At 42.1% G+C, this 18,873-nt stretch overlaps 1 protein-coding gene across 1 annotated transcript in view; it reads left to right on the top strand.

The window, feature by feature from the left end:
- Positions 1-18,873, top strand: part of ADCY2 (adenylate cyclase 2) — a 1,242,889-nt gene that overhangs the window by 1,182,160 nt on the left and 41,856 nt on the right. The window contains exon 22 of the mRNA XM_075212755.1: positions 2,786-2,893. Within this exon, the coding sequence (XP_075068856.1) occupies positions 2,786-2,893 (108 nt within the window). The remainder of the gene's footprint in view (positions 1-2,785; positions 2,894-18,873) is intronic.

Raw genomic sequence — 18,873 nt, 5'->3', positions numbered from 1 at the left:
CTGAAAAAAAGCTGTTTTTCCTAGCAAGTTCAATCAACCTTCTTCAAATAGTCCTCAACCTATTCTTGTGAATGGAGATCGTGAGTTCATTGTGGAAAGAATTCTCGACTCAAAAAAAGTTCAAGGAAGGGTTATGGCCCGAAAGAGTGATGTTGGGTACCGCAGAGGCGTCTCCACGCTGAATAACTCCTAAAAGAATTCTTTAGGAAATTTCCCACGAAGCCCGGATGTTGTGGTTCCTTGACTCCTCCTCAAGGGAGGCACTCACTGCCTCCTGTTGCTGGCGTCCCGGCCATCTACATGACGACCGGGACGTCACTCCTTGTCTTGGTTTTCAAGGCAACAACCGGGAAACTTGAATCTCCCTGCCACCGTGCCCGGCCAGCTGTCAAACAGCTACACGCACGCGCAATACTATTTAGGATCAGACATCCATGGCTGATTAGGTTAAGTTATTACAGCCACCTGGCTGATTATGCACAAGGGCACACTACATGCTCATTGGCCACCAGTACTATTTAAGGCAGTGAGGACTGAGCCTCACTGCCGGTTATAGCGTTCTGTTCCAGTTTGCTACCTGCTTCTGTGCTGTGTTGGTGATAAACCTTGGAATGCTTTTCTGTGTATGACTTCTGCCTGTTCCTGGACTCTAAACCTTTGCCTGTGGCCCTGATCTTCTGCCTGTACCTGGACTCTGAACCTTTGCCTGTGGTCCTGACCCTGCTTGTACCGGACATCTCTGCCTGTGCTCTGTCAGGCCAGTCAGACTTTATCATCTCTGTCCAGTCCACAGATCTCTGGCCTCTCCCTACTCCGTGTATTACCTCCCGTTCCTGTGTACCATTGTGTGACCATAAACTTGTACTATCCTGAGGGTAACACCTGGGGGCATCCGAGTACCTGTGAGCATAACCATTCTCTACAGGAAAGGTGGCTGCTATAGGTGAAGACCTCTTCCACTTGTTCTACAAGTTTATGACACACGGGTGGCCATAACAATATATAGGTTAACTTGTTTCTCCACAGCGGTGTTGGGTTTTGACAAGGGTAGATGTGTGACACTCGAGAGCTTTCATTAATTTTGTGCAGCCATTTTGGAAGCAAAATCACACCCCCTCAAATTCCATTTTCAATGGCAGTTCCTGCATAGTCAGCGGGGACTTGAGCATGTGTAAAATTTGCTTCAGGTCTGGTTGGTCTGTGAGTCTTGAGAGTCAGTAGTGTTCAGTTCAAAGGATTGGCTTGACCAAGGGGCATCTGTCATATTTGAAACTGAGGATGTTTTTAGAAATGTACTTCAGATCGCTTAAGGATTTTCCTGGATCTTTTTTAGCAGAGTTTTTTTGTCCTTGCCCATGTGGGCGTACAGATGGTTGACAAATTAAGCTGCAGCAGGGCAGAAAAGTACACTCATACTGTAACTGTAATGGTTGTCTCTGGCCACTTCCCCCCATTTGTGATTAAGGCAACCACGAAGGAACTGCATGCGTGAGCAGGTTCAAACAAATATCAAAGGGGCCCAGCAGACATAACCACAGGTTATGACTTCAGCAGCAGACAATGTGCCAGTGGGGCTTTATAGAGAGGACTTAGTGAATGGCCCTTAGGGCTGTGTAGAGCCTTTGTAATTAGGCTGCAGGTGTACTATAAAAAGGGCACAAGGTGGAAGCAGCCTAGCAGAATCAGCCCTAATAGCACGTCAAAGATAAATGCTGTATCTGCCTAAAAGACTCACAGACCAAGAAGCCATCTCCATTGGGGGAGAGGGGAATAGGAAAATGAAGCAGGTGTTAGGTCGGTTAAAGTGACCACAAAATGGCAAGGAAATCCTCCCACCTTGCCCTCAAATGGAAGGGAATTTTCCAGCTGTCCACAATGGCCAATCTGCACTTGTTTGCTGCCACCTGCTTGCGTCTCGGATCGGAACTTGAAATATGCTACCTACAAGACTTAAAGGTAGCGTCGCGTGTACAATGTTTATTCTACACTGTACACGCGGCGGTACCTTTAATAACCACCTTAATACCAAGAATGTGTGTATCGCAGTTTAAGATGACGTCATGTTTACACGCCGGCATGGTCATTGGCCGCAATTCTTTGCAGGAGGCATAGCAAGCTGTCGATGCCAGCTCAAGGTAGGAAACATGCAAATCAGAGTTCTCCTATCGGGGAAACTACTGTCGGATTTTGTGGAGTCGATAGTTAGTACCCAACCCAAATTTTGCACCTTGGTAAACTGGGTGCAAGTTTAGAGTTGATGATAATGATTGCCACATCTTTAGATATAAAGTTGCACGTATGTTAAGATGTGTGCATCTGAAAATACAGAAGTAGAAAAGCATTTTGTGCCGATGAATCTTTGCTTTCAAACAAAGTATTTTTGTATGCAACTCTATCAGGCCCCCAGTGTGCTTAATAAATGAGATTCTCTGTTGAATAGTGACTGACACACTTGCAGTAACTAGAGAGGGCAATTACTAAATCTTTCAGCCACAGTCATTGATAAGCCTAGTGTACATGTGAATTCCCCCGCCCCAGCACACACACACATACACACAGCAGTATAGCTGTTATAAAGCTACAAGTCTGCTACTCAGGTAGTAAGTGGATGCTGTACAAGTATTGGAAATTTCCCAACAGCACAAATACAAAAGGTAATGTAACTCACAAGTGCACAAATATTTAAACTTTTGAAATAGAGTCAGTTTTCTTTTATTTTTATTACTTTTCATAACATAAGTCAATATACTTTTTGTTATTGCAATATATTGTATTTGCTTTACAGCTATTATCCAAACCAAAGTTCAGTGGTGTTGAAAAGATCAAGACTATTGGAAGTACATACATGGCAGCAACAGGACTCAATGCCACTCCAAATCAGGAATATAGTCTGGTAAAGTTTCAAAATGTTGTCATTTTTATATTCCAAATGTGTTTCTGTGTTCTAAGATGTTTGAATAAGAAACATAGCATAACAAATCTAGTGCATGTGAAATGAAATACAAAACTGTACAATACTGTACAGTACAATACAATAATATCTACAAAATACATCATATACAGGAAGCATGTATACAAATGTGTATCCTAACCCAATTTCTAATCATATTTAACAAACAACTAAAGAAGTTAAACATTAATCAAGTGGTTAGAAGTCATCATGTGAATCCATTAATGCTCGGAATCCAGGGGCCCCCAAACACCTACTTGACAGCCAATAACAAACATACTTTCTTAATACTAATCCTTATCAAAAAGTAGATAATCCTTATCTCACATTTTTAGAATTCTATGGTATCGAAACTATCAACCACAATAACTATGTGGGTGATAGGTTAGCACACTTAAGAAAACGTGAAACATTCTGTATTTTTACTTTGAATACTTTACAGTATACCAAGTGGTAATTTAGAAGTGGCAGTATGAAAAATATACTGGGAATGTAAGTGAATGAAATGTCATAGTTTTACAATGAAGGCAGTAGGAGAAGTGGCCATATGACGTAATACCATATACACTCCCACTTCCACCACTGCTTATACCCAATGGTAAAAATACTTTTTCTTTCAATGTGGTTTTGGAGCAAAGCGCTCTTAATATGTATGTTGTCACTTTTTATATTGCAGTGGTTTTATACTATTATATTACACTTGTTTTATTTATGTATAAATGTTTGTGTATTCATTTTAATAGTTTTTTTGCATAACAACTATTTTTTGGATCTAAGGGTCAACGACTGGTCTATATACATAAAAAAAAACATAAAAATACAGGAAAGCGCAAATCTCCTGTGACAAGTAAATCATAACATCACAACTGATATATATTAAAACTAATTTATTCAAATCAATTACACACATAAAAATAAATACCAATGTGATTAAAAAAGTCCAAATAAAAATCTGAGGATACAGTGTGCTGAAAGGTTAAATAGTCAGATCAACCTACAGCACACTTGTAGGGAACTGGTTTCATATAAAGTCAGGTTATAAACAAGTGTTAATCAGATTCAAACTCACGAATATGGAGAGAGTTCATAAGTTGTTGTAATTGATCGGATCCACTTTGGTAGCTCCAGGGCCGCCATCAGAAATCATGACCCTAGTCTCTACCTGTCTGTCTCCCTCTCTGTCTGTCTGTATGAGTCTGTGTGTGAGTGTGTGTCTATATTAGGGAATTTAGACTGTAAGCTCCATTGGGGCAGGGACAGATGTGAATGAATTCTCTGTACAGCGCTGTGGAATCAGTGGCGCTATATAAATAAATGGTGATGATGAATAAATGCTGGAACTAATAAAATGGTAGTCCATCCAACAGGGACAGAATTCAGAGATGCAACTTAACACACCGTGTCTGTGGACAGGTATTCCATCGGCTGCAGGTTTCTTTAATCCCTTATGATCCACTCTTCCCCTCTACCATAATTTGCAGACAGGTTAGTGATATAGATTACTCGCACACAATCAATGGTTGCCAAAGTAGAAATGCAAATAGTGTCAGATCTGCCCTTAAGGTGTCAATCTCTCCTTTTCAGATGGTTCAGAGTATAAGCACGTTGGTCCGTATACGGTAAATCTTACGCGTTTTTCCACTAAAAAGTGTGGTTTCCTCAGAGATGTAATTTCCTTCATCTAGACTGCCTTTTAAACACAATGGGCCTGATTCATTACTGATCTTATCTGCTGTTTTTTGCGGATCTTACAAAAATCTTCTCTGCGCATGCCCAGAAAAGGGAGATAAGAAGGAAAATCCGTTGCGTAAGTTAAGATTTTCTTAACTTAAGATGAAAATCCTTCTTAAATACACTTAAGAGGTTTTCCAAACACTTAAGAAAAAAGGTTTGGGAAAGGGAGGGGAATGGGCGGATATTGGGCAGAGCTTCTACTGACTTAAGAAGAGTAGGCATTTACCTCCGGATCCGTTGGATAGATAAGAAGAAATGCTCAGAGTTTTTCTTAACTTCTTCCTTAAACTTAAGGAAGCCAGGGATCATGTTTAAGTCCAAAGCAGCTATTAACAGCAGCGCTGAATAACACCACTAAACTGTTCAGAAAGCATTGTTTGTTTTAAACACTCACATCTAAATATGCACAACATACATCTTAATACACTTCACTCGATTTTTTTTTTTTAAATGTTATTTTATATTATCAAACATTAAACAATTTGTACTCTTTTGTAAAAAAAACCATGGTGGATGCACAGTTGTAATAAATTGCAATGTATAGTGGTTGATGTGTCTAATAGATAGCCTATACCTTTTTTGATACTTGTAAAAAACGGCTAATAATACGCTAATAATAATATGAAAGCCATAACAGCTTAATTTGTTAAAATTGTACGAACTTAAATGAAGCGTGTTCTTGCATAATGGACATATAGGGAATACAAACAAACATGTTGAGGATATATAAACTCCAGAGTGATAAGGGTGTGAGTGAGTATTCAAACTCAGATGCCCACTGTTGAAAGGTGGATTGTCTAACCACTAAGCCAACTTGCAAGTGGAAACAATATGTGCATGATATAAGGGGGATAACGTGATATAACGTGGTCTGCGCACTATTACCGTTATTACGGTAATAGTGTGAGTAATTACCTGTCACGAATCTGAATAATATTTAGTGGATCCCTTGCTTCTGCCAAAGAGTAGAACTGACTCAGGAGCGCGGAGTCTAACGAGCAGGAGGTTTTCGCCAGTGACCCCCCCGCAAGAGAGTATGGATTTTGCTTCTCCTATCCCGCAGGTCGCGGCCTCCTGAATGAATGCTGGCTGAGTGATAGTGGAGCTTGAAACAACGGGTTGATAGTCACAGAGACCCTGGAAGCAAGATCTTGATATTCCCTGGTTCAGTGACGATACAAATGAAGGCAACACTGGAGCATGATAACTGAGATATAGATGATACGTCATGACAACTGTAGATGAATACTGATGCAATACAGTTAAATCAAAGAGGTAACAGACTAGGATTGGCAGATCCGTAGTTGTTAACGCAGGGCAACAGCAGAAAAATCACTGATACAGCAACAGTTCAATATAAACAGTAATGAAATGAAACTAGCTTGATGCGTAGATGGTGAATCAAAATGACTGCAGGAGATCACTAATACAGCAACAGTTCAACGATAGCAGTAACGAAGGATAGAACTCCAAAATAGTAACTCAGAGTATAGTAGGTGAATCACTGGTACAGCAGCAGTTCAGACAAGAATAGCAGTGAAGTAGAACTTAGCTGATCCGTAGGAAATAACTCCAAGCATAGCAGGCGAATTATTGACGCAGCGGCAGTTCAAACAGAGGCAGACATGAAATAGAACTCGGCTGATCCGTAAATGATGATTCAAGCAACAGATGAGTTATTCGTACAGCGACAATTCAATATATGTAAGTAACAGAGGAATAGAACTTAACTGATCCGTGAATGGTGATTCAGAACAACGAGTGAGTTACTGGTACAGCGGCAGTTCTATCGTAGAAGCAGCAGTGGCGTTGAACTAGCTGATCCGTAGATGGTGATTTCAGAGCAGCAGTAATGAGTACAGGTGCAACAGGCAGTTCATTAACAGCAGTTCAATATACAGGAGTAACGGAGGAATAGAACTTAGCTGATCCATGAAGGGTGATTCAGAAAAAGAGTTGAGTTACTGGTACAGCAGCAGTTCTAATGGAGAAACAGCAGTGGCGTTGAACTAGCTGATCCATAGATGGTGATTTCAGAGCAGCAGCAATGAGTACAGGTGCAACAGGCAGTTTGTTAACAGCAACAGCAGAAGGAATTCAGCTGATCCAGGAGGTACGAGCAAGCCACCACAGGAGGGTCAGACCAACGGAAGCCAAATCCTATAGAGAGAGTGATTAACTCGAAGAACAGGCATTGGAGAGAGGGACAATGGGAGGTTTAAATAGTGCTCCAAAATACTTAGAACCAATGAGAACAGGTAGGAGGTCATGAGTGCGGGCAATAGGTAGCACATGCGCAGAACCAAATACAGATGATGCCTGGATAATGAAGTTAGTAACCTTAATCACCGCTTACAGGAAGAAGGTAAAAATGCCGGTACCTGTCTATGGAACTGACGTGTGACATTACCATTATTAGTTTTAATGTTGGCTTTCTGCTCACAGCTATCTTTAATATCTTTAACGCGGCGGTACTTCGGGGGGAATTGAATTCCCCCATAGAGTAGAACAAAAAGCTGAGCAGGAATTTCTCTCATAACAAACGTTTTTTCTTTTATAATTTTTATTAATGTCAATAATTATACAATGAAATAACTCTTTGGTAGATGCACAATTAAATAATATGCTATGAAAATTCATTGATGTATAATAGAATTGTTACGAGCCGTGAGGGTGCCCAGCCGCCGCGACTCCCCTACCTCCATCCCGACCGTCGCTATGGCGACCGGGACGTCACTTCCGGGGGCTCGTCGAATGTTGCCGTAGCAACGGCAAGACGCTTTCCTATCCAGCGCCTCGTCCCGGCATTACAGGGCAGCCGGGCGTGTGCGCAACAGCGGGGCAAGCCTGCGGGCTAATTGGAACAGCTTGTGTGCAATTAGAGAGCTGGGCTCTCATTGGTCTGCTTCAGTATTTAGGGCAATGAGGTCTGCTGCCTCATTGCCGGTTATAGATTGTGCTTCCCAGTCTGCTGACCTGCTCTGTGCCTGTTCCTGTCTATTGAACTTTCTGCTGACCTCCCGTGTATGACCCTTGGCTTGGATTTGGACCTTGCTGGTGTATCTTGTGACCCTGACCTCTGGCCTGTTTACCGTTTTTCCTGTCTGCTTGTGACCCTTGACCCCGGCTTGTTAATTGGAATTGCTACCTGCTGTCGGCCCTCGACCTCTGCTTGGACTTCACTTTGCTTGCCTGGGTTCTCCCCAGCCGGTATACACTTCACGACCCTCTGTCAGTCTGCAGCCCAGTCTGTCCCCACCATCAGGGGCTCCAGTGAACACCTGATTGGCAGAGTAGACTCCGGGTTGTGTTGTGCCGGCTGGAGGGGTTCCTAACATTATAACCGGCCTACACACTAAGACGAGGTTGTGATGGATGGAAGCGGATCCACGCCATCTCCCGTGCAAGCCCTAGCAGGCCATGTTGAGTCCTTGTACCAAATGATCCAGGGATTGGCTGAGCGTTTGTCCGTTCAGGAAGAACTTGCAAAAACCTCACAATCCACTCCAGATTCCACCTGTGAACCCAAAATGCATTTGCCGGATCGGTTCTCCGGAAATAGATCCGTGTTCCGGAATTTCAGGGAGAGCTGCAAGCTGTATTTTCAGCTAAGACCCCGCTCTTCCGGTTCAGAGCAGCAAAGAGTCGGGATTATCATTTCCCTTCTACAGGGTGACCCCCATTCCTGGGCCTTTTCCTTGCCACAGACTAGCCCTGTCATGCAGTCAGTAGACGCTTTCTTCGAGGCATTAGGTCTACTATATGATGACCCGGACCGAATGGCCTCCGCTGAAGCTCATCTATTGGCCTTGAAACAAGGCCGGCGGTCAGCATAGGAATACTGCGCTGAATTTCGTAGATGGTCACCTGATAGTGGATGGAATGACCCTGCCTTACATAGCCAGTTCCGTCTAGGCCTGTCGGAACAGATTAAAGACTCTTTGGTGCAATACCCGACTCCTACCTCATTGTTTATTAAAATCGACAGAAGAATTAGGAAACGTAAGTCTGAGAAGGAGGCATCTTCTCTTCCATCTACCTTGATTCCTGTTATCACGGATGACGAGGAGCCTATGCAACTAGGAGCGTATCGTCTCTCCCCTGAAGAAAGAGACAGGAGGCGATCTCAAGGCTTATGTCTCTATTGTGGCACTAAGGGTCACTTTTCCCGTTCCTGCCCTAATAAGCTGGGAATAGAGCATGCCTAGGAAATGAGGGGAAGGTTCACCTAGGTCTGCAAATTGTTTCCCCAAAAATGCTGTATTAATCCCTGCACAACTCACATCCAGTGCTGGTTCTGTGAACCTGTCGGCCTTCATTGACAGTGGAGCTGTAGGCAACTTCCTCGACATCGGGTTTGCCCACTCTGCTGGTATTCCGATGATTAAACTCAAATCTGCCATTACTGTATGTGGCTTAGATGGGAGTCCATTGCCCGGCGGCAAGATTACCTGGGAGACCCCACTACTACAATTGAACATTGGAGCTCTCCATTCAGAGTCCATAGTTTTCTTCCTTATCGAATGTCCGTCAGTTCCCTTGATTCTGGGCCACCCTTGGCTATCCCGTCATAACCCTGTCATGGATTGGGTAAAAGGAGAAATTGTCCAGTGGAGCTCTTATTGTACACAGTCTTGCTTGACACTACCTCTGCGTGTGATTCAGTCTATTCCGGTGCAGCTTCCCTCACAGTACCATGACTTCTGGGATGTCTTCTCCAAAAAGGCTGCTGATACTCTACCACCGCACCGGGAATTTGACTGTGCTATCGAGCTTATTCCTGGTTCTAAATTACCCAAGAGACGCTTGTACTCCCTCTCCGGTCCAGAGACCAAATCCATGCAGGAATACAATGATGAAAACCTGGAGAAAGGCTTCATCAGGCCATCCAAGTCTCCAGTAGGAGCAGGGTGCTTCTTTGTATCCAAAAAAGTCGGTGGACTCAGACCCTATATCGACTACCGGGGGCTGAATCTCATTACAGTTAAGAACACCTATCCCCTTCCTCTCATCTCCGTACTTTTTGATCAATTAAGAGGGGCAACTATCTTCACAAAAATTGATCTTCGAGGCGCATATAACCTCATACGTATAAGGTATAAGAGCAGGTGATGAGTGGAAGACGGCATTCAATACACTCTCGGGCCACTACGAATATCTGGTCATGCCATTTGGTCTTAGTAATGCCCCTGCAGTATTCCAGGATCTGATTAATGAGGTGCTACGTGAGTTTCTGGGACATTTCATTGTTGTCTACTTGGACGACATTCTCATATATTCAGAGTTGTTGTCAATACATTAGGGCCATGACAGACAAGTCCTACAAAAATTGCGTGACCACCATCTCTATGCTAAAGAGGTTCAGAAGGTAACCTTTCTAGGTTATATAATCTCCTCAGAAGGATTCTCCATGGACCCAACCAAGGTCCAAGCAATCCTGGACTGGATACAACCGAATAACCTCAAGGCGGTCTAGAGATTCCTGGGATTTGCCAATTATTACAGAAGATTTATTGGCGGCTTTGCTGATATCGTGGCCCCTATCGTCACCTTGACTCGCAAGGTAAGCGATCCAGCTAATTGGTCTCCACAGGCAATAACTGCATTTGAAACCCTGAATAAAGCCTTTGTGTCTGCTCAGGTCCTTAGACACCCGCATCCTAAGGTACCGTTTATTCTTGAAGTTGATGCCTCTGACGTCGGTGCCGGGGCCATCTTGTCACAAAAAGATCCCCATACTTACCGCTTACATCCATGTGCCTATTTTTCCCATCAGTTCTCTTCAGCGGAAAACCAACTGTGATGTGGGAAATTGAGAGCTGTTAGCAATTAAATGGGCCTTTGAGGAATGGCGACATTGGTTGGAAGGCGCTGTACACCAGATCTCCGTTATAACGGATCATAAGAATCTGCAGTATACACAGTCGCCCAAACGACTAAACCCCCGACAGGCTCGTTGGTCGCTGTTCTTCACCCGTTTTAACTTTATAATCACCTACCGTCCAGGTTCTAAAAATGTCCGGGCAGACGCCCTGTCCAGAGGTTTCCTGGCACACCATGCTCCGGTTACTAGTCCAGAGCTTATTGTTCCCGTGTCTATGATCCATGCTGGGTTAACCTAAGACCTGAGCTGTACCTTACAAAGGTTTCAGAGATTAGCTCCTGATAATACTTCAGTAGGATGCTTGTTTGTCCCAGTTCATCTAAGGAAGGCAGTCCTTGCTGAAGCACACAATAATCAGACTGCTGGACATCCTGGAGTCTTCAAAACATTGGAAATCCTTTCCCGCACTGTATGGTGGCCATCTTTGTCTGCTGACGTCAAGAGTCACGTCCTGTCTTGTGAGGTTTGCGCCAGAAACAAAATTCCCAGGACTCGCCCGGTAGGCCAGTAGGTTCCTTTGGCCATTCCTGCAAAATCATGGACACACTTGTCCATGGACTTTATAGTTGATCTGCCACCCTCTGCAGGACACAATACCATTTGGGTCGTGGTAGACCGGTTCAGCAAAATGTCTCATTTCATTCCGTTAACCAGACTTCCTACTGCTCGAGATTTGGCCATCTTATTCATTCAACCTATTTTCCGCCTCCATGGACTCCCTACTGATATCGTCTCCGATTGGGCTTCTCAGATCATAGCACAATTCTGGAAATCCTTCTGTACCCTTCTTTGAATCAAGGTCAGTTTGTCATCCGCATACCACCCTCAATCAAATGGGCAAACTGAAAGGGTTAACCAGTCCTTAGAGAAGTTTTTACGATGCTACACATGGGAGTTCCATGACAACTGGTCCTCCTTGTTACCCTGGGCGGAATTTGCCTGTAATAATTCCTGTCACTCATCTACCAAAATCTCTCAGTTTTTTTGCAATTATGGTTTTCACTCCAGATCTAACTCTTTGTACTCACTCAAGTCCGTTGGTATCCAGGAGATCCACTCCACTGCCAGGGATCTCAGAGTTATCTGGAGGAAAGTTCAGTCATCATTGAGACAAGCCTCACTTGTTGCAAAAAAAAAATTCGAACCACCACTGTACCATCTGCTCCCTCAAGGTGGGCCAGAAAGTGTGGCTGTCTACTAAAAATATTAGGCTCAGACAGCCTTGCAAGAAGTTGGGCCCTAAGTTCATCGGGCCGTTTTCCATCATCAAGCAGGTTAATTCTGTTGCATTCAGGTTAAAAATTCTGGGCTCGTTGAGAATCCCCAACACATTTCATTGTTCGCTGTTGAAACCGGTACTATATCCTAGTCAAACCCAGTCTTCAAGTGTGCCTGGAAAAAATTCTAACAAACCACAAAGATACGTGGTTCAGAGGATCCTTGATTCCAAAAAAGTGCAAGGGCAGGTGCACTTCCTGGTGCAGTGGAGGAACCTCGGGTTAGAAGAGCGGTCTTGGGTTCCGCGGAGACAACTTCGTGCCCCTAAACAGTTGAAGGAGTTCTTCAGGAAGTTTCCAAGAAAACCTGGATGTCGGGGTCCCTCGACCCCTCCTCAAGGGGGGGTACTGTTACTCCCCTATGGCGACCGGGACGTCACTTCCGGGGGCTCGTCGTATGTTGCCGTAGCAACGGCAAGACGCTTTCCTATCCAGTGCCTCGTCCCGGCATTACAGGGCAGCCGGACGCGTGCGCAACAGCGGGGCAAGCCTGCGGGCTAATTTGGAACAGCTTGTGTGCAATTAGAGAGCTGGGCTCTCATTGGTCTGCTTCAGTATTTAGGGCAATGAGGTCTGCTGCCTCATTGCCGGTTATAGCTTCTGCTTCCCAGTCTGCTGACCTGCTGTGTGCCTGTTCCTGTCTATTGAACTTTCTGCTGACCTCCCGTGTATGACCCTTGGCTTGGATTTGGACCTTGCTGGTGTATCTTGTGACCCTGACCTCTGGCCTGTTTACCATTTTTCCTGTCTGCTTGTGACCCTTGACCCAGGCTTGTTAATTGGAATTGCTACCTGCTGCCGGCCCTCGACCTCTGCTTGGACTTCACTCCTCTTGCCTGGGTTCTCCCCAGCCGGTACACACTTCACGACCCTCTGTCAGTCTGCAGCCCAGTCTGTCCCCACCATCAGGGGCTCCAGTGAACACCTGATTGGCAGAGTAGACTCCGGGTTGTGTTGTGTCGGCTGGAGGGGTTCCTAACAAGAATAATAATAATAATTGGACTTAAAATTGTTTGTCATTTTTTGCCTTTAATATTTTTGGCACTTAGTTTTTTTTTCTTTTATCTGTGTTTTTTTCGAATTGTTTGGATTCACTTTATTTGGAACAGGTGCTTGTCTGTGTTGAAGCTTCACACAAATTTCAGCATGTAATATAGCATTTTCCACAAAATGTGTCAGAAATCGAACTCATTACCACCCTGATGAAAAGTTGATTGTCTAACCACTAAGGAAACATGTTGATTGAGCATTGCATACATTTTATAGACTTGAATGACAAGCACCATATTTGAAAGTCCTATTAGCTAACAATAAATGTGAGTACATAAACCATAAACCAAGCTTAGAGTGCTCCTAAAAAACATACAACACAACACATGCACTATTACCAACATGAAGGTTTAAGGATAAACAATAAAGAATTACACACACACATTCTCTTGTTCTCCGACATGAAAAATGTGTCATCTGCAATTTTGAATTGTAATTAACCGTGGATGCGGATGTACCGGCTAATAATTCGCAATCATAAATATGCACGATACTCTATAGACAGAGCAAACACCAAAACATATACTAGCGTACTCTTCTGTAAGTGACGCATTGGAGTAAATCCACAGAAACATGGGGATATACAAAGTCCACACAGATACAGGCATGGTTCTGGATTCAAACTCATGACCCTACTGTAGGCAGCTCATTTGTCTAACCAGCAAGGCATACCTCAGATTTAAACACACATATAACAGAGCACAGGTACAAGTGGCAGGCTAAAGTGTTAATGAGCATAATTAAATGAACAATTGCACACACCTTCTTAGTAACAGACATAATGGGGCATAATGGGGCATATTCAATTAGGGTTCCGGTTTGCGAAACGGGCCGCAAACTTAATCCACGTTACCGCAATAACGTGGATTTTTGCTCGCAGCCCATAGGGATGCGGACGAAAATCCGCGTTATTGCGGTACCGTAATACCGGCAAGAACGGGCACTTTTCGCGGTAACGCGCGTTACCGCGAACCGGAACCCTAATTGAATATGCCCCAAAGAATCATGTTTTGTTTTATAAAAATTTAAATATGAAAGCCTATGCTAATGCATATCAGAATAATTCGCAATCAGAAAGAAAAGCAAACATTTTTTAAGCAGTATAAAAGTAAACAACAGATTTCCGTAATCAGCATTGCATAGACCCATACACCTGCATATACTTGTCTCATTACAATCCACTATAAAAGACTGCTTCATGCTCACTTGGAGCTGGTTAGGACTCTATAGTGTATTTTTCTGGCATGGCTTTGTATAGTGGTCTTTTATTTGTATTGATAGTTATATTTTAGTTTACTCTCTTATAGACACTTTAAATGTTTGTGTTTGTAAGATATTTTATGTTCCACAATAACAGTGCATCTCTATTTCCATATGTAATGTGCATTTTAATGTGTTGTTTTTTGTATTATAATTTTTACCCCAGTATTTTTTGGGGGAGTTTTTCAATCTAATATCTATTAAGATGATTCCTATGTGTTTTCGCACTTTCCCATGTTGCATGTTTATCCAGCAGATCCCCAGCCATCCTGAAACTGTGGATTCAGGCCACTTAAGGTTCCACACTGATATGCAAAGTAAAATCTTTTTCTAATATGGTTTATATCACACTTTTAAAATTCTGTAACATCCTAAAATACAATTGTTGTTTGGTGATGAAAGCAAAGGCCTATTTCATTTTTCTAAACATATACAAATGCATGCACCAGACCGTTTGGACTTAAAAGAATGTTTACCTTTGAAATCTGCAAATTTGAAAATGTCCTGTAATCGCTGCCTCTGCCCCTGCTGAGATTATCAGATGTGACTTTAATAGCCATAGCAGTTTGAAAAATAATGATGAAGAGTTTCGGTTAAAATAGACCAAACTAAAGGCTTTCATTGATGTACTACTAGGCCTTAGCTGGGACATGTCTGCCTCACCTGAAAAATATTCAGTAATTAAGCATAGCCTGTGTTAATCATACATCTGACTCACTACATGAATTTTCTTTTCTACCCAGGTAAAGTACATAAACTAATTGTTGTGTGTGCATTGATTTCAAAACTACTGATTTGTGAATGTTTTTTCTAATGGAGATACCTTACATTCTCTTTCATTTTCAGGATGAGTGAGAACAGACACCATTTTAGTAAATAGCTAAATGTTTGTAATTTATTCCTACAGACCTTATGACCCAGCTGTAAGCTGGAGCACAAAGGAGATGCGGCAAGGATCATTTCATGGAGGAAGATCAAGACATGAAGAATGTTATTGCTTTTAGGTTATTGGGGGAGCTGCTTTACAGTTAAGGCAACAAATTGTAGATTTTACAGCTTGAAAGTACTGGTGTGTACAACGTACACACAGTCAAGTAATAATTTGTTTCAAAATGGCCTAAGGTTGATCTCTTTTTCTATAATATTTTAAACAGATAAAGAAGACAGCCATTACGAGTTCCAGCATGACCTGCCTTGCAACACCTCTAACCAATGGAATAAAATGAACATGCCTGTGTTTGTTGTTTTGGTTTGGGGTTTTTTGTTTAAGAAGGAGTATGTATTATGAGTTTGTTTTTATTTTGATTTTGATTTGATTACTGCAATTGTGTTTATAAAAAAAAAGTAATATTTCATTTTTGCAATACTCTCTCTCCTGTAACTTTGCTGCTTTGGACACTGTTGAAAACCCTATTCTCCTACACATCCTTGACCCCATTGTCCATCTAGACACAGTTCTCTCCTGAGTCACTTCCTACCGCTCCTGCAGTGTACCCACCTCTGGCACATTCTCTCTACCATTCTCACTCTCTTTTGAGGTCTCCTTTTTTTGTTGCACTTTAATATTGTACATCTCTTGTCTTGGGGTACTAATTTGCTCATTTGGCTCTACAAAACCACCTCTACGCCAAGGACACCCAAATGCACATTGCTTTCCCTGACCTATTTATTTCAGCACTATTTGTTTAAAACCACTGTCTTTCTGCATTCGCCCCATGGATGTCACAGCGATAGCTAAAGCAAATCATGTGCTATACAGAGCTCATTATTGTCCCTCATGCTAGAGTCAACAACTGGCCTCCAATTTCACTCACTGTCAATAACACCACTATACCCTCTGTGTTGCCTAAAATTTAATTTGTCAGTAAGTTTGTGCTGAGGATAGGAGGAGCAGATTCATGAGGCAAATTAGGGCCCAAAAATGTGTTAGTTTGAACCTAATCAAAACCATATCACCAAGTTATGTTTTAAATTACAGACACATGTTTTAAACCATAAGTAAATTACTGTATGCTTTTTCTGGTAGTTACCTCAAAATGTTACACTTTATTTCTACACTTACATTAACAACTCAGCTTGGACACACACTTATAAATCTAGTGCCTGTTATCAGGTGCCTGTGAATTGTGAATAGCGGAGTACAATTTCCATCGGCCCGCCCCCTGTTTGCTAGGATACAAGGAATGAATGACAAGTAGACATTCTGCAAAGAGATCCGCAGTGATGTAAGCATGCCCACATGTACTCTGAGAACCAATCACAGAGTTGAATACTGGAAAATGTTGAGAGCAGACAAAATGAGGTCTGCCACCTTTGCCGGTAGAGAGCTCCGTGTATTGGTGGATAGAATGGATAGCATGCCCAGTGGGCACTATATTAGCAATTAAATGAAGCTGCGGGCCTACTGCATGGTTCGTTGCTTCATATGGCTGCGATTTCACCGCTGCAGGACTGTAGTCCTGCTCCAGCGTCGGAGTGATTTACGTTGGCGCCAACCACAGCTCTTGGAGGAGCTCAGGGAAGAGATCAGGAGATGTGAGTTCTCTATTAAATCTCTACTAATCGGGAAAAAAGCTATAATACAAATACTTGTTAAATTTTTACAATAACTTTCGAAGTTGATCAAGGACATGCCCTACTTCAAATATAAATCTGTCTCCAGATTACAAATGTAATCTCCAATGCAACATGCTTTTGGGCCTGTTTTTCAAATTTTATTTTGGCTTAACAGTTCTTTTAGTATTATTACCGATGGAGGCCCAATCTCCAGAACGATAAGGCATGTTTGGGATTCAAACTCATGATCCCAGTGCTGTGAGGCATAAGTGCTAACCACTAAGGCAACACGGTGATGTTCACTTCTAGACATTTCTAATCTAACTGTGACAGATGAGGTATATTGCAAATATGTGTGCAGGTGATTTTTGGGGACAATGTTCACAGTTACCCTAAGCTGATTAAAGCATATTACAAGTCCTTACCCAAATACCTCCTTTAATATGTTTCCATAATCTGTCACTATTTTAAATCTATAATTATTTTGCCTGAAAAATACAATATTAATTTAGTATCCAAGATTTGTTACAGGCCACCTGAAAGTGTTGTGTGTCTCTAATTTTTAAGGTTTTTGTTTAAAGACACTCAATTATCTCTCTTGCTAAATACATGTTTCACAATGTCAACTCACATTATTATATTACTACATGTAGGTAAATGTGAAACAGGGAGAAAATTTATAAAGAAACTAATGTGATACTTATTCCAACAGGCCGTCAGAGACATGCCGAACCAGAGGGCAGGGTTGAGGCTGAGGAGGAGGAGCAGGAGCCGGCCAGGGTTGAGGCTGAGGAGGAAGAGGAGGAGCAGGAGCCGGCCTGGGTTGAGGCTGAGGAGAAGGAGCAAGAGCAGGAGCCGGCCAGGGTTGAAGGTGGAGGAGGCGCAGAAGGTGGAGGAGCTCGCCAGGGTTGAGGCGGAGGAGGAGAAGGAGGTGACCCTTGTGGAGGAGGTGGCCCTGGAGGAGGAGGTGGTGATGGGTAAATGTAAGTATTGAAAACAAAAACATTTTCATAATTGTATTCCTTTTGAGGCCCATTGTAGTTGAGCAAAAATCATGATTCACCACATGCAATTTTCCCAATAGCTAGTTATCCATTCCACAGTTTTCAACCATGATGGCTATAAGAATAATTTTTGGTGTAAACCCCACCCCCCAGCCACCACACAAATGTGTATATATAGATACCTCTGCAACCCCAAAGTATTAATCCTCTGCCTAATACTGTGTTTAGCATACCATTAACCTTTTCAGACAATGTAAAGTTAGGTAACACTTCATGCCTCTGCTGATCCCTTCAAATGGGTTAAGCAAAGTACACCCTTTTGAAGTAATAAATGTTTGAACAATTAGCTAAGCATGTTTCTTTTTTTTCTACAGCCCAAGAAGACACCCAGGCTGGTGGTGAAGTCCCACCTTCCAAAGAACAAATCATTCATGATTTGTTAAGATATCGGGGAAAAAATTAAAAATTAAAAATTATTGGAAAACAAATAAATATGTACAAACAATTATTTGTAAAACAAAATTATGATAATGTTTTGGTATAATCTTTTCAATATATTTGTTATAAAAAAAAATTGGGTGTGTGTGTCTTTTGTAATTTAATTACAAGAAATGTGTTGAGGTTATTTTAGTCAATAATGGATAGTAATTTAGAACATACATTAATATTTAATTTACATTGGTCACTTTGCACTACATCATCATTACTTTCATAATTTATTTATTTACGATGACACCAGCAATTCACTGGCGCTGTTCAGAGAACACAAATCCGTGGCCCAATAAAGCTTACAGTCTAACAATCCCAAAACACAGACACACATGTCAATTTCATATCAGCCAATGCAACTACTAGTATGCATTTTGATTGTTGAAGTCAAATGGAGTTCAGGGAGGAAAAAATAAAAAACATTTGGAGAACATATAAGGCAACATTCAGTAAGAAAAGTTAGTCAATAAAAGGAGTAACTTGGTCAAAACATGTTTGATTGCAGGTATATTGAAAAAGTTGGTATATATTTATAATTGGGGTAAGGCATGTCCTAGATCAACGTTCAATGTATCAGTGTGGTACCTGAGAAAAGAGTCATTAGTTTACTTTGGTGCCAAAAAAACTATTTTTGTTCAACACTTTTACAAGTTTCAAAGTTCCTCTAAT

This window comes from Mixophyes fleayi, chromosome 5, assembly GCF_038048845.1.
Source record: "Mixophyes fleayi isolate aMixFle1 chromosome 5, aMixFle1.hap1, whole genome shotgun sequence".
Classification (NCBI taxonomy): domain Eukaryota; kingdom Metazoa; phylum Chordata; class Amphibia; order Anura; family Limnodynastidae; genus Mixophyes; species Mixophyes fleayi.
This window is presented reverse-complemented; position numbering and strand designations above follow the sequence as displayed.